The 12,799-nt window shown below is 40.6% G+C and overlaps 1 protein-coding gene across 2 annotated transcripts in view; it reads left to right on the top strand.

Moving 5' to 3' along the window:
- DPYD (dihydropyrimidine dehydrogenase) overlaps positions 1-12,799 on the top strand; it is a 380,477-nt gene that overhangs the window by 171,625 nt on the left and 196,053 nt on the right. For both annotated transcript variants that reach the window (XM_075424984.1, XM_075424985.1), the window contains exon 9: positions 10,559-10,666. In XM_075424984.1, coding sequence (XP_075281099.1) covers positions 10,559-10,666 — 108 coding nt within the window. The remainder of the gene's footprint in view (positions 1-10,558; positions 10,667-12,799) is intronic.

The raw sequence follows: 12,799 nt of genomic DNA, 5'->3' as shown, positions 1-12,799 counted from the left end.
CAAGGAGGTGATCTTACTTTTGTGACCACTTCACTTCAGCACTGTGTACTGAACAAAAGTAAGCATTGGGGCCAGTTTCTGCTCCTCTGGTGTGGTGCAGCGTATGACACTGACAAATAGTATCTGGCTGGTGTCTGGAGGAAACGCAGCCCCGCTGTGTCTTTCCTTTGGCATATTAGTGCTAGGAACATACCTGTAGAAAGAAGAGGGAAAGAAACTGACAACATTAGCATGTCAGATCTTAAACTTCAGCCTCCCTGCTATGCCAGTTCAAGGATGCTCCTGAATAATGACAGCTTATGCCAGTGGTGAGAAGATGCCAAATTCCACTCAGGACTAAAAATCCAGTTCATGTCTATTGTAAGCAGATGGGAGCAAGCTCTTTTCCTGGGTTGAATGGTACATTCTTGTGTTAGAGATGGATTTGACTGAGATTACTAAATGCATTTTTGTTAGTGACCTTTTCGGATTTGTTGCCACTATAACAAATGTTACCAAAATGACATAAGAATGGTTTGCAGCAATGTTCCACTTTGTTTTTACAGCAGGTGTTTATTCAGTTACTCTGTATTGCAGTGTACAGAACTCATGTTCTACAAATCAAGATTCATAGCAAACCATTTCAGTGCTTAAAATCCTGCAATAAACAATACCAGCAAAACAGAACCAGAGGGAAGGTAAGCAGATTTCTGCATTCATCCTGCTCTATGATGAGGTTTACTTCATAGTAATTTTCACATTTCAGCAAGTCCTTTCACCAGGACTAGCATCCTCAGTTTGACTGTTACTTCAAGTAGGGGCAACATTAAGTATCAGTTTCCAACCTGAGAGGAAAGGCTAGAATTACCATCTGTTCCTTAATTTAGGAAGCTGTATATCTTTGTCCAACCTAGTATTGCTTCTTCTAGTGCATCCTTTAAAGAATTATGTTTCAGAAACACTTAGTGATACTCTGTACTTCGGTTCTAAAGGTATGCATTTTAGAAGAGTGCTTTTAGAGGATAAGTGCTCAAGTCAAACTGGGATTTAAAAATAAATATGGTGCTTAATTGAATACCCAGGTATTGAGAACTACAAGATCACCACATAATTTTTTCAGATCTTTGTTCAATTATCTTGAAAAACTGATGATTTTCACTAAAATGCATTACCTTAGTCATACTTGAGTGTATGTACTCCAATAAAATGCGAAGTGCAGGTCACATATATTGACCATAATAAAATTAAGAAGAGTAATTAAGACTAGACGTAGGCTGTGGAGGGTAGGCTAAAGCCTTGAGAAAAGATGGACTGATTACAATGTAACCATGCAACAATGTGCAATGTAACAAAGTGCTGAGGTTGCTGCCAGATGTCATTGCTGAGCCACTCTCCATCATCTTTGAAAGGTCCTGGAGAACAGAAGTGTCTGAGGGCTGGGGAAAAGTCAATGACATTCCAGTCTTCAAAGAGGACAAGAATGAGGACCCAGGGAACTACAGGCCAGTCAGCCTCACCTCCATCCCAGGAAAGATGATGGAGCAGCTCATTCTGGATGCCATCATTAAGCAAGTGGAGGAAAAGAAGGTTACCAGGAGTAGTCAGCATGGATTCACCAAGGGGAAATCATGCCTGACCAATCTGATAGCGTTCTACGATGGCATGACTGGCTGGGTAGATGAGGGGAGAGCAGTGCATGCTGTCTACCTCGACTTCAGCAAGGCTTTCGACACTGTCTCCCATAATATCCTCCTAGGGAAGCTCAGGAAGTGTGGGCTGGATGAGTGGTTGGTGAAGTGGATAGAGAACTGGCTGAATGGCAGAACTCAGAGGGTTGTCATCAGTAGCACCGAGTCTTGTTGGAGGCTTGTAACTAGTGGCATCCCCCAGGGGTCAGTACTGGGCCCAGTCTTGTTTAACTTCTTCATCAATGACCTGGATGAAGGGACAGAGTGTACCCTCATCAAGTTTGCTGATGACAGAAAACTGGGAGGAGGAGTGGTGGATACACCAAAAGGCTGTGCTGCCATTCAGCGAGACCTGGACAGGCTGGAGAGTTGGGCAGAGAGGAACCTGATGAAGTTCAACAAGGGCAAGTGCAGGGTCCTGCACCTGGGGAGGAACAACCCCATGCATCAGTACAGGTTCAGGGTGGACCTGCTGGAGAGCAGCTCTGTGGAGAGGGACCTGGGAGTGCTGGTGGATGACAGGTTGACCATGAGCCAGCAGTGTGCCCTGGCTGCCAAGAAGGCCAATGGGATCCTGCGATGCATTAAGAAGAGTGTGGCCAGCAGGTCGAGGGAGGTTCTCCTTCCCCTCTACTCTGCCCTAGTGAGGCCTCATCTGGAGTACTGTGTCCAGTTCTGGGCTCCCCAGTTCAAGAAAGCTGAGGAGCTACTGGAGAGAGTCCAGCGGAGGGCTACGAGGATGATTAGGGGACTGGAGCATCTCTCCTACGAGGAGAGGCTGAGGGAGCTGGGCTTGTTCAGCCTGAAGAAGAGGAGGCTGCGAGGGGACCTAATAAATGCCTGTAAATATCTGAAGGGTGGGTACCAAGAGGTCGGGGCCAGACTCTTTTCAGTGGTGCCCAGCGACAGGACAAGGGGCAATGGGCACAAACGGAAGCATAGGAAGTTCTGTCTGAACATGAGGAAGAACTTCTTCCCTCTGAGGGTGACGGAGCCCTGGAACAGGCTGCCCAGAGAGGTTGTGGAGTCTCCTTCTCTGGAGGTATTCAAAACCCGCCTGGACGTGGTCCTGTGCAGCCTGCTGTAGGTGACCCTGCTTCGGCAGGGAGCTTGGACTAGCTGATCCACAGAGGTCCTTTCCAACCCCTAACATTCTGTGATCCTGTGATAACCAAATTAGGGGTGACCTCTATATTTGATGGGGCTGATGAGCTATAGTTCACCTTTGGACATTTTGGTTGACATTAGATGTCAGTCTGATCTGATCATGGGATCACTAAATGTTGTGAGAGTAGACCACAAGGCTGCAGTGTTTTGTAATCCAGGCTCAGACATACAACACTGATTGTTTGGTCTTAATCCTGATTTCCATCACTCACGTGAATTGATTCTAAACTCTGCCTTTGACTCCCATGTGCAGTTTCTAATGCCTCGCTCTTGTGAAATTTTGGCTGCATCCACACTGGGATTGGACAAATGGCTTCAAAGAGAAATTGGATTATAAGAACAAATTTAGTTCTGGCTGGTCTCACTACTTCATCCTTGTTATTTCAATACCATTTGCAAGAGCTCAGATCCTTGTCTCTGTGTCTAATTTAGCAACAAATTAAGGTGTTATACCTATAGACTGTATTACTTCCAGTTTCAGGTACTTATTCAGATGTTTTTAAAAGACATTTTGGTATGGACATAGCTGTTCTACTTAGAATGCACTGCAGCAGTTCTGTATGGCTCTTGTTGATAGATGTGGAGCGTGTTCTTTCACATATGCCGTACAGTGTTCATTCTAACTTGAGAATAAGAGAAGGCTAAGCCATATGGCTTGTAGTTCTTTTACTTTTCTCCCTTTACTTTTTCTATGAAGAAGGCCTTTAGCCATCATTAGGGAATTACTCCTACAAACCTTGCAAGTGTACCTATTCCGAAGTAAAGAAATCATTAATAAAAAACGGTAAAAATGAGCAGTTATATTACAAAATAAATCTGCTAGGCTTACAAAGAAAACAAATTTGAAAGAGCCACCTGCTGTGGAGATGAGGCAGTAATCTCAACAGCGGGAAACAGACAGAGTAAGAAAATACAAAAGCATAGACATTAAAAAAGTAATTAAAACACTTATCTCCATCAACATACGTAGCAAAAAAAAAAAAATCAGCCACCTAGAAAACATACTGTATTGAACTTCCCAACAGGAAGTAACAAAGCTGCCACCATAAAAGAAATCTCCAGCAAAATGAGAGAGATCCTTTAAAAATACAAGCCTCAAAAGTATTTACTAATGTGTTAATCACTAATGGACTGACCCTGCGAGAAGCTGAGCGACTGCAGAGCATTTGCAACTTTACTGGGCATTTAGTCTTTCAGAATCAAACCTTTAAAAATGTAGAGAGTGTAACTCTTTAGATACCAATGGCTTTCTGTTCCATTGCTGATTAATATCATAGCACGAATTGTGATGGTGCATTTAATATAATCAGCTGTGTGGCACAGCTTACGTACCATATTTGGATACCACATTTCATTATCGTTCACATCTAAATTGTTGTGTAATATTGATCCATGGACAGCAATGTTATCAATGTTGATATGAATGAACATGACAACTTATAAACAAATAGGTAGAGCACATGCTGCTGCATACAAACGGGTTCTATCATGTCTAGGGAAAACTGTAAATGTGACTGTTATGAGAATTTACTGTTTCAATGTTATCTTTCAAGAAAATAATGTACTTAAAACCCATGGTCCAATTTATACAATTCATGGATTGTATGACATAAAATAAAACTGCTTTAAATACGTAGATTTTGATCTCCATTTCCCCAGACCACAAACTAGACTTACTGAAGAAGAACAGAGCATTCAGAAATATTAAAGGATGCTTATGCACTTGGAATTTACAATATGTTCTTTCTTCTCTGCCATGCACCTTTGTAGTCACATTCTGACCATATGGTACCTGTAGCTGCAAGTCCCTGGGCAAGAGTGAAATCCTATCAGAAGTGTTACATCTGAAATATTTTTATATGAGAACACAAGGAGCAAGTTGGAACACTCGGTGCATAAAAGGGCAAGGAGATGGAACAAAATGAGTACTTTTCTGTTAAGTCAAAAGGAAAAAGGACTCTTTCAAAAGGGAAATGGTGGATTTAGAAGTTTACATTTAGAGGATAATTATGTTAGCTCTGTATCTACTTCAGCACATCTTTTTTAAAAAAAAACAAAACCATAGAAACAAATATTGTTAACAAAAATAACTTATCGGACCACATCAGTTCCTCTCTAAAATTTGTATCAGTCTCTCTCTGTCAGCCTTCCATGGCTCCTTTGCCCAGGGCACGTGAGTGGGCACAACTTGTTATTCCTATTCCTCAAGCTGGCCAAAGGTGAGCTATTGCTGGTGCAAAACCTGTGCTGCCTCATTACTGGGCTGTGTTCAAGTTTCTTATGCTGATTAGCAGGCTGGGTCTCAGCTTGTCTGGTCTTAGCCTCTCAGGTATTATTTCAGGAGACTTGCATTGCCACCAGAGCAGATACACAGCTAGTCATATGTTTCTTCTGCCCACATCCAGTTTCTTAGGAGATTCACACGTTTTTCTCCTCATTCTCAGTAGATTCTGACAGTTCAAGCCTTTCCGCCTGGTCTTAGGATCTCCTGGGCCCCCCTTCCTTGGCAGATCACTGTTATGGAGGCTGGGAAGAGCAAAAAAGAGTTTTCCCTCTAAATGTGATTTTTCAAAATCTCATTTAACTCTCAAACGTGAGCAGGTTTTTGTAGATATGCAGAAGGTAGAAAGATCTGCTTACCCTCTAAACTTCTACCTGATGCTCCATGTTTGTCGCATAAATAAAAAAAATAAATAAAATAAAAGTCGCATAAATAGGTGGATGGAGTTTGATGTTGGTTTTGGCTTGCTAGTTTTAAAAGGTAGAAAGTTTTAAAAGGTAGAAAAAGGGATGTGCATAGCCAGTGAATCCATTTTTCTTTGTTTTATTTCGAATTCAGTTTGGATAAATTTATAAATGTAATGTCATTTTGAAAGAAAGTTGAAAGGTTCATTATAAAAAATGTCAAAACAGAATGTCTTGGCTTTTAAAAAAATAGTTCTTGGTATATTCAATCAGGGATTGCATTCACCAGCCTGAATTTACATTTTTACCTGAAAGTAAGGGGTTGGTAAATACAATTCAGCCAGTTCTCGTCTTGAAAACTCTCTTCTGTCAGGATAGCAATAGCTAAGAGTGCAAAGAGAGGGAATATTGCTTGAAAGATCCTAGCTCTTCTTTTGTTTACCTGGTCCAGCTTAAGTTTTTCCAGAATGTGGTATTATCACAATTAAAAATGAAACCAACCAAACTTTTGAGTGTTTGATGTAAGGAAAAACAGAAAACCTCACAATGTTCTATTAAGTTTTGTCCCTGTAGGCTACTGTGTGTTTACACTTCCGCTCCTTTTTTTTTTTTTTTCCTGGAGATGTATTTTCAGTCAGCTGTCAGTGAAAACTGCATTTGACTCTTAAAAAAGAAGAGGGCTTCTTTTGTATGTCAGTTATTAAAAATGGCTGAGAAGTTCATTTGAAACCGCAAATCTGCCTGAATATGTCAGATTTAAGTAATCCAAACAATGAGTTCAGGTTCAGAAGGCATTCCTGCTTTTGAGGAGAGTGGATTTGATCAAATAGGAAAGAGACGTGCTGTGCCTCTACTCCCACTTTAGTTTTCCTTTCCAGACGAGGCTAATAGTTGCAGTAATAGCAGCAGTATTTATTTCCTTTTCAGACTTAGCTGATTGATACGTTGACGTGCCTTGATTTATTTGATGCAGCAACCAAGTAGACTAGGTGCATTGCTCTGCATGCCAATCCCTTACATTGTGTATGCATCACACTTGTACATTGCCTTGTATATCTGACAAATTGACTGTAATCATTTAGCAATTCATATTTCGTCTGGACTAGGGGATTGTGAGAGGATCTAAGTTTTATCTTTAAATGTAGATGATGGACTTAACACCACCAGTTAAGAAAATTAACATGCATCAGTATTGTGAGAACATAATAATATATGCATGCATATATTTATATATACTTATAATGGATATAAAAGTGGGAGATTAAAGTCTGTGTTTTCCAAACCCACTGTTACAGTGGCGAATGCTTTTGCAAAGTACATGCTATGTAAGACATGGGAGTGACACTGATGCTGAGGTATAGCCCACTGGAGAAGGGGTTGTGGGGCTTCATACTAAGAGAGTGATGTTTACTGAGAGGTAGCTGGAGCATCTGGAGAGCAAAGGCAGAGCCTAGCAAACCAGAGGGTCAGGAAGAGACATTAAGTGCTTACTACGCTGTACCTGACCCAGACTGGAACTGTCTGGATTAGCTTTTGCAAAGCTGAACTAGTTCTGTCATGCAAGCTGTTATTTTCATGGTGTTTCAGCTTTCTCTGTTCTTAGTAAATGCTGTTTTCCACAGCCCATGAGGCTTCATTATGTGGTTTGGATATCAGTTGCTTCAGAGGCTTGTTCCCCGGCATCAGCAGGTAAAGGGACTGAGGCTTCAGGAAGTCCAGGGCTTTGACTGCAGAAGGTGGGGGGCTGGGCATAGCCCTCTGCTTGTGTACTTGTGTATGGGTGTGCAGAGCCCATCCACACAACACTAGTGCAATTGTCTTTCTAGGCTGCCTCCTCTTGACTGCCCTTCGGAAGAGTTATTCTTCAGTGCTGGTGAAGGAAGTAATTGTTATCGCTAGATTTTGGTACAGGTTATTTAAAGACAGGACACCTAGAATAGTGAAAGATTGTTTCAGGACAAGAAATGCCAAGTAATAAATAAAAAAGTCTTTTAGATGGCTTGCAGGTGGATTTAGAGAGCAGAGAACTGACTACTGTCGACTTCAGCCTAAAACCTAGGGGAAAGACCTCATGTTTTTCTAAGCATTTTTTCTTGGGTGACTCCTGGCTATTTTGTACTAGTGTATGAATTCCCTTTTGCTAAAGGATTTCTCTGATTTATCTTCAAAGGGTATTTCTCTTGGTTCATTATTTTGACCTAAACTGTGTCTTTCGTAGATGACTGGGCTTTTTAAAATTTTCTTTCTTCTCTAAAACCGTTTGCTTGAAACTACATTTTTCCTCTACGGCTATTTTTTTGTCAACTGTTCTCTCTCCTGAGAGGCTGTTGGCTATTTATCAATATTTGATCTGTCTGTAAAGTGTACTTCCGTGGGATGGCCATTTATTATGAAATGGTGTCTCTCTAAAGTGGGTCATATCAGTTCTTGATCTCTTTCTGTTTGTCTGCCTCTTTCTTAGCTAGCCTGGTGGCTTAAAGAAGTACTCTGCGTCTCTATTTTGACAAAACTAAATGCAATCATTATGATAACAAATACTAAACAGCAAAAAAAGATGTGTCAGAATCCGGTAGAACTTCCAGCAGATGCTTGGCATAAGAGCTTGAAACTGTGCCAGATATTTATAGGTATAAGATAAAAATCCCCTGCATTTCCTTCAAATGTAAATATTGCAAAATTGGTTTTCATGGAGTTTTCAGCAAAATTAAAATAGTAAAATTAGCAGCAGAAGATGCCATGTATAGTGACAACCTCTTAGGCTTTTTTTTTGTTGTACCAGCCAGGCTAAACATTATTGAATTCACTGCATTCTTAATTCAACTCCTTTGATTTCAGTGACGCTGAACTAGTGATGAACCTGGACCATGAACATTGCAACATTCCCTTAATTCTACTATTTCTTCAGCCTATGGGAACTAAATTAATGATGCTGTTAGAGATAAAATCATTTTCATTAGGAGTCGATAAAAGCAGCAAAAATAAGTGGAAAGAAATATTTGTGAGGGTTTCTCCTTGTTTTTGAATGAGGCTAGATGTTAGGTAGAAAGGAAATTATCTTTAATGCAGGGTGCACATCCCACTAATGACAAGAGTGTTTCTCCCGAGAGAAAACTGAGGCCTCTGAGTTGTGTATGGATACCTCAATAGCAATAGTTGCATTACTCTGTCCTCTGCCTCTGTGCAGTCACTGAGAGCTTTTTCCAAGGTACTCTTCTTGCCATAGATGATTTTGCAATATATACATAGAGAAAAACCTAAGCAGTTTTAAAAGTAATTTATTTAATGCATTTTACATATTGTACATTCAGTAGCACAAACTATTTCTGTCAGCCTCTTAAGATGTCTATTATTCATTCTTCATTACCTGATATTTCAGTCTGCCCAGGAAATACAGCATTCAAAGATCTTCAAGTTCAGTACATGCTAGTATTTTCTATGCTTGTTTTTCTCAGTATCCAATTATACATCAGCAGTGTTTTGAAAATCAGGTGTTCAGCAACTGAGTCATGATTTTATTTTATTTTTTTTTTAATAAATAGAGGTCAAGAAAGTGCTCAATAACATGAGATTTTTGAAATGCAAAACATTCAGGATATTTTATTTGTGTTTTGGCTTGTAAGCCTTTTGAATTCACTGAGAACATAGTTGCATTTTCTTCACTGAACCTGTTGAAACTAAAAATGTACTTTTTTTTCTACTTGTTTTATAGTAACTTCATTCAGGGATCTAGAGATTTAAGAAACTTCCCTCATATCAGGTGACTCATGAAAAAATCCTGAGCTTTCTTACGACTGAGTCCTGATGTTATGCTGTAATGAGACAGATTTTTGCTGCTTCAGTGATACAAGAAGGCCCTAAACCTTCCCTACCTGGAACAGCACTCCTCAAAGTGCAGTCCTACTTTATTGTTGACATGGTGGTGTTGGGGCTTTCCAGACCAGTGTGTCTCAAAGAGGAGAAAGACTAGTCTGCTGCCGTCCATGCCTGAGAAGCAAGGGAACACAGATTGCTTTGCATGCTCCAGTTCTGCCTGCTTGCTCTGAGGACTCCTCAGTTCTAGTGTGTTTTTTTAGAAAAATTGTTGACATTTACTCCATTTCAGTGTGTAATTATTAATTAGCATACTTTGATAATATTATGTTTTTTTAGATGTAAATATGAAAGTTGAGGCCCTGTTGAAAATACGCTGAGAGATCATTGCATTTGAATGAAAAAAATGTTTTAACTTCTGTGCCAACTAGGCTGTTTTTTTTTGTTCTGTCCAAATGTTCACACAGGAACAAGAAGATAATTCTTTGATAATTGGAAGAGGCTTTTTGCAACTTTCTTTTAATTAAAGGTATTTGTTGCTAATATTGGTTGCAAAGTGTATCCCTGTCTGTATGCTACGGCTTCTGTATAAATGTGAACTATTAATAACTATAAATAAATGTCAGCTAATAAGGACTTTGGGGTTTTGAGAATACAAGAATGGCAAGAAATGACAGCATACAAATACAAGTAGATAAGACAGATCTGCAGCATTGCCATTTGTCCTCCTCTCCTCATCGGTTAAGCTGTTTATTATTGCCTCATTTGTATTATCTTCAGACAAGCTGCATTGAAAAATGCCTTAAAACAAAGGGAACAAAACCATTTCACAGCAGTGAGAGTTACATGCGCGTGCAGGTGAAGCAATACAAGAAAACCTTACAAGCGTCTTTTCTTCCCCAGTAGCTTCCCTGCTCTTGCACCCTGTATATCCTGTTCTCTCTAACCCTGTCCTCTGCATTTGTTTTGATACAAGTTGTATGAGTACACAGGTTATCCAGCAACCTTATTTTCAAGTGCCAGTACTATTAAAAGACCAAGAGTTACATAAGCTACAGACTACAAACGTGAAGCTACAGTCATTTGTGATGTTCTTTTAGAAACATTTGAAGGTTTGTAAAAGTACTTGTGTTGGGGGTGTTTCTGCGAATGTGTGGGTAATGTGAAATACATACTGGTCATTGAAATTTCTCTTGTAGTTCTGATATGCCTTAAAATACCTATTTTAGGTTTGCCAGAACCAAACAGAGACAGTATATTCCAAGGACTGAGAATGGATCAAGGATTCTACACATCTAAAGACTTCCTACCTTTGGTAGCCATGGCAAGTAAGCCAGGTATGTGATACTACGTTTTTGTAGTAATCATGTTCAGTAAGTCATTAGCAGTTATTGATATATCAAAATGGACAGATGGTTACTCAGCAGCACATCCAATTATGAAGTACCTCCCAATGAACAGGTCAGGAGCAGGGTTTTCTCTTGGTGAGTTGCAACTTCAGGAGTGACCTGGATAGGCTGGAAAGCTGGGCAGAGAGGAACCTGATGAGGTTCAACAAAGCCAAATGCAGGGTCCTGCACCTGGGGAGGAACAACCTCATGCACCAGTACAGGCTTGGGGTGGACCTGCTGGAGAGCAGCTCTGCGGAGAGGGACCTGGGCGTCCTGGTGGACAACAGGTTAACCATGAGCCAGCAGTGTGCCCTGGCTGCCAAGAAAGCCAATGGCATCCTGGGGTGCATCAAGAAGAGTGTGGCCAGCAGGACGAGGGAGGTTCTCCTTCCCCTCTACACTGCCCTAGTGAGGCCTCATCTAGAGTACTGTGTCCAGTTCTGGGCTCCCCAGTTCAAGAAAGCTGAAGAGCTACTGGAGAGAGTCCAGCGGAGGGCTACGAGGATGATGAGGGGACTGGAGCATCTCTCCTACGAAGAGAGGCTGAGGGAGCTGGGCCTGTTCAGCCTGAAGAAGAGAAGGCTGCGAGGGGACCTTATAAATGCTTACAAATATCTGAAGGGTGGGTGTCAGGAGGATGGGGCCAAGCTCTTTTCAGTGGTGCCCAGTGGCAGGACAAGGGGCAATGGGCACAAACTGAGGCACAGGAAGTTCCGTCTGAACATGAGGAGGAACTTCTTCCCTCTGAGGGTGACGGAGCACTGGAACAGGCTGCCCAGGGAGGTTGTGGAGTCTCCCTCTCTGGAGATATTCAAGACCCGCCTGGACAAGGTCCTGTGCAGCTTGCTGTAGGTGACCCTGCTTCAGCAGGAGGGTTGGACTAGATGACCCACAGAGGTCCCTTCCAACCCCTACTATTCTGTGATTCTGTGATTCTGTGATTCTGTGAGTGTCGTCAGGAAGGTCAGTCCTAGAGACTGTAAAGCAAATAGTCATATATAAAAATCTAAGCACATGGCAATTCACTACCCCTAATAAGTTATTTTGAATTATATTCAAAAGATGTCATAAGCTTCTCATTTGTATAAATTATCTTGATATAAATAGTATATATAAGATGGTCTTGAAAAAACCTGATATTAAAAAGGTGTTGCCAACCCATATAAGCAGCCGCTTTGTATATCGATAAATGATTTTACTTGATCCCAAGTCATGTGCTGCATGTTTTACAGGCAAACTTAAGGGAGCTCTAGTTCCATACCCAAAGAACTTACAGTCTGAGACTCAGGACAGCAGTATGCCAGGAGTTAATAAGACAATACTCAGTTCATGGGCACCAAATGCAATCTTGTTTTACACTTTTACATCTTTGTTTTGAGTACAGAGATGGCTGCATTTGCTCCCCAAGGAGTATAGTTGCTTTCAGTGGCCCTGAATGTGCAGTCATAAGCCTCAGATGGATGTACAAGATGGGGCTTGGGATTCCTATGCCACATTCCCTCATGGTCTATATTTCCCAATGTATTGATAAAAAAGAAATTCTATGTACAGTTTTCTGGGCATGTACTTAGTGCAATATGTGGTCTTGTACATATGACCACATATTTAACCACACATATACCTTTTTTATCTACAAACTGATTTTTTTCTGAGCATTCAGAATTTTTTTTAGAATCAGATAGAGTTGCCTGCTTTTTTAGTAAACTTTCCATAAACAATGTGTTAAATCTTCTGCATCAAATTATCCTGCATATAGAAGTAAAGTTTATTACCCTATTTTATGCAAAACATTTAGGAAGGGAAATTCTGCATCTCTTCTGTCCCATCTCTGCTGTTTTGATCAAATGCTTATTTGTCTCTGTTTTCTTAAGTGCAAAGTGAGCTCAAATGAGTTGGGAGAGAAGAGTGGTTTGTTTGGGTTTTTTCTGAAGAAAGAGATGTTTAAAAAGGAAGCAGATTGAGAATCTGCACTGCAAAACATCTGTTGATTAACAAAGGAAAAAATAAATCCTGCAAAACAATCCCTCTTGTAGTAATTTGACTAAAAATAGAATAGAATTTTGTATGGACATATAGCAC

The sequence above is a fragment of the Opisthocomus hoazin genome, chromosome 6, assembly GCF_030867145.1.
Source record: "Opisthocomus hoazin isolate bOpiHoa1 chromosome 6, bOpiHoa1.hap1, whole genome shotgun sequence".
Lineage (NCBI taxonomy): Eukaryota > Metazoa > Chordata > Aves > Opisthocomiformes > Opisthocomidae > Opisthocomus > Opisthocomus hoazin.
Note: the sequence above shows the minus strand (reverse complement) of the source record. Positions and strands in the feature narration are given on the sequence as shown.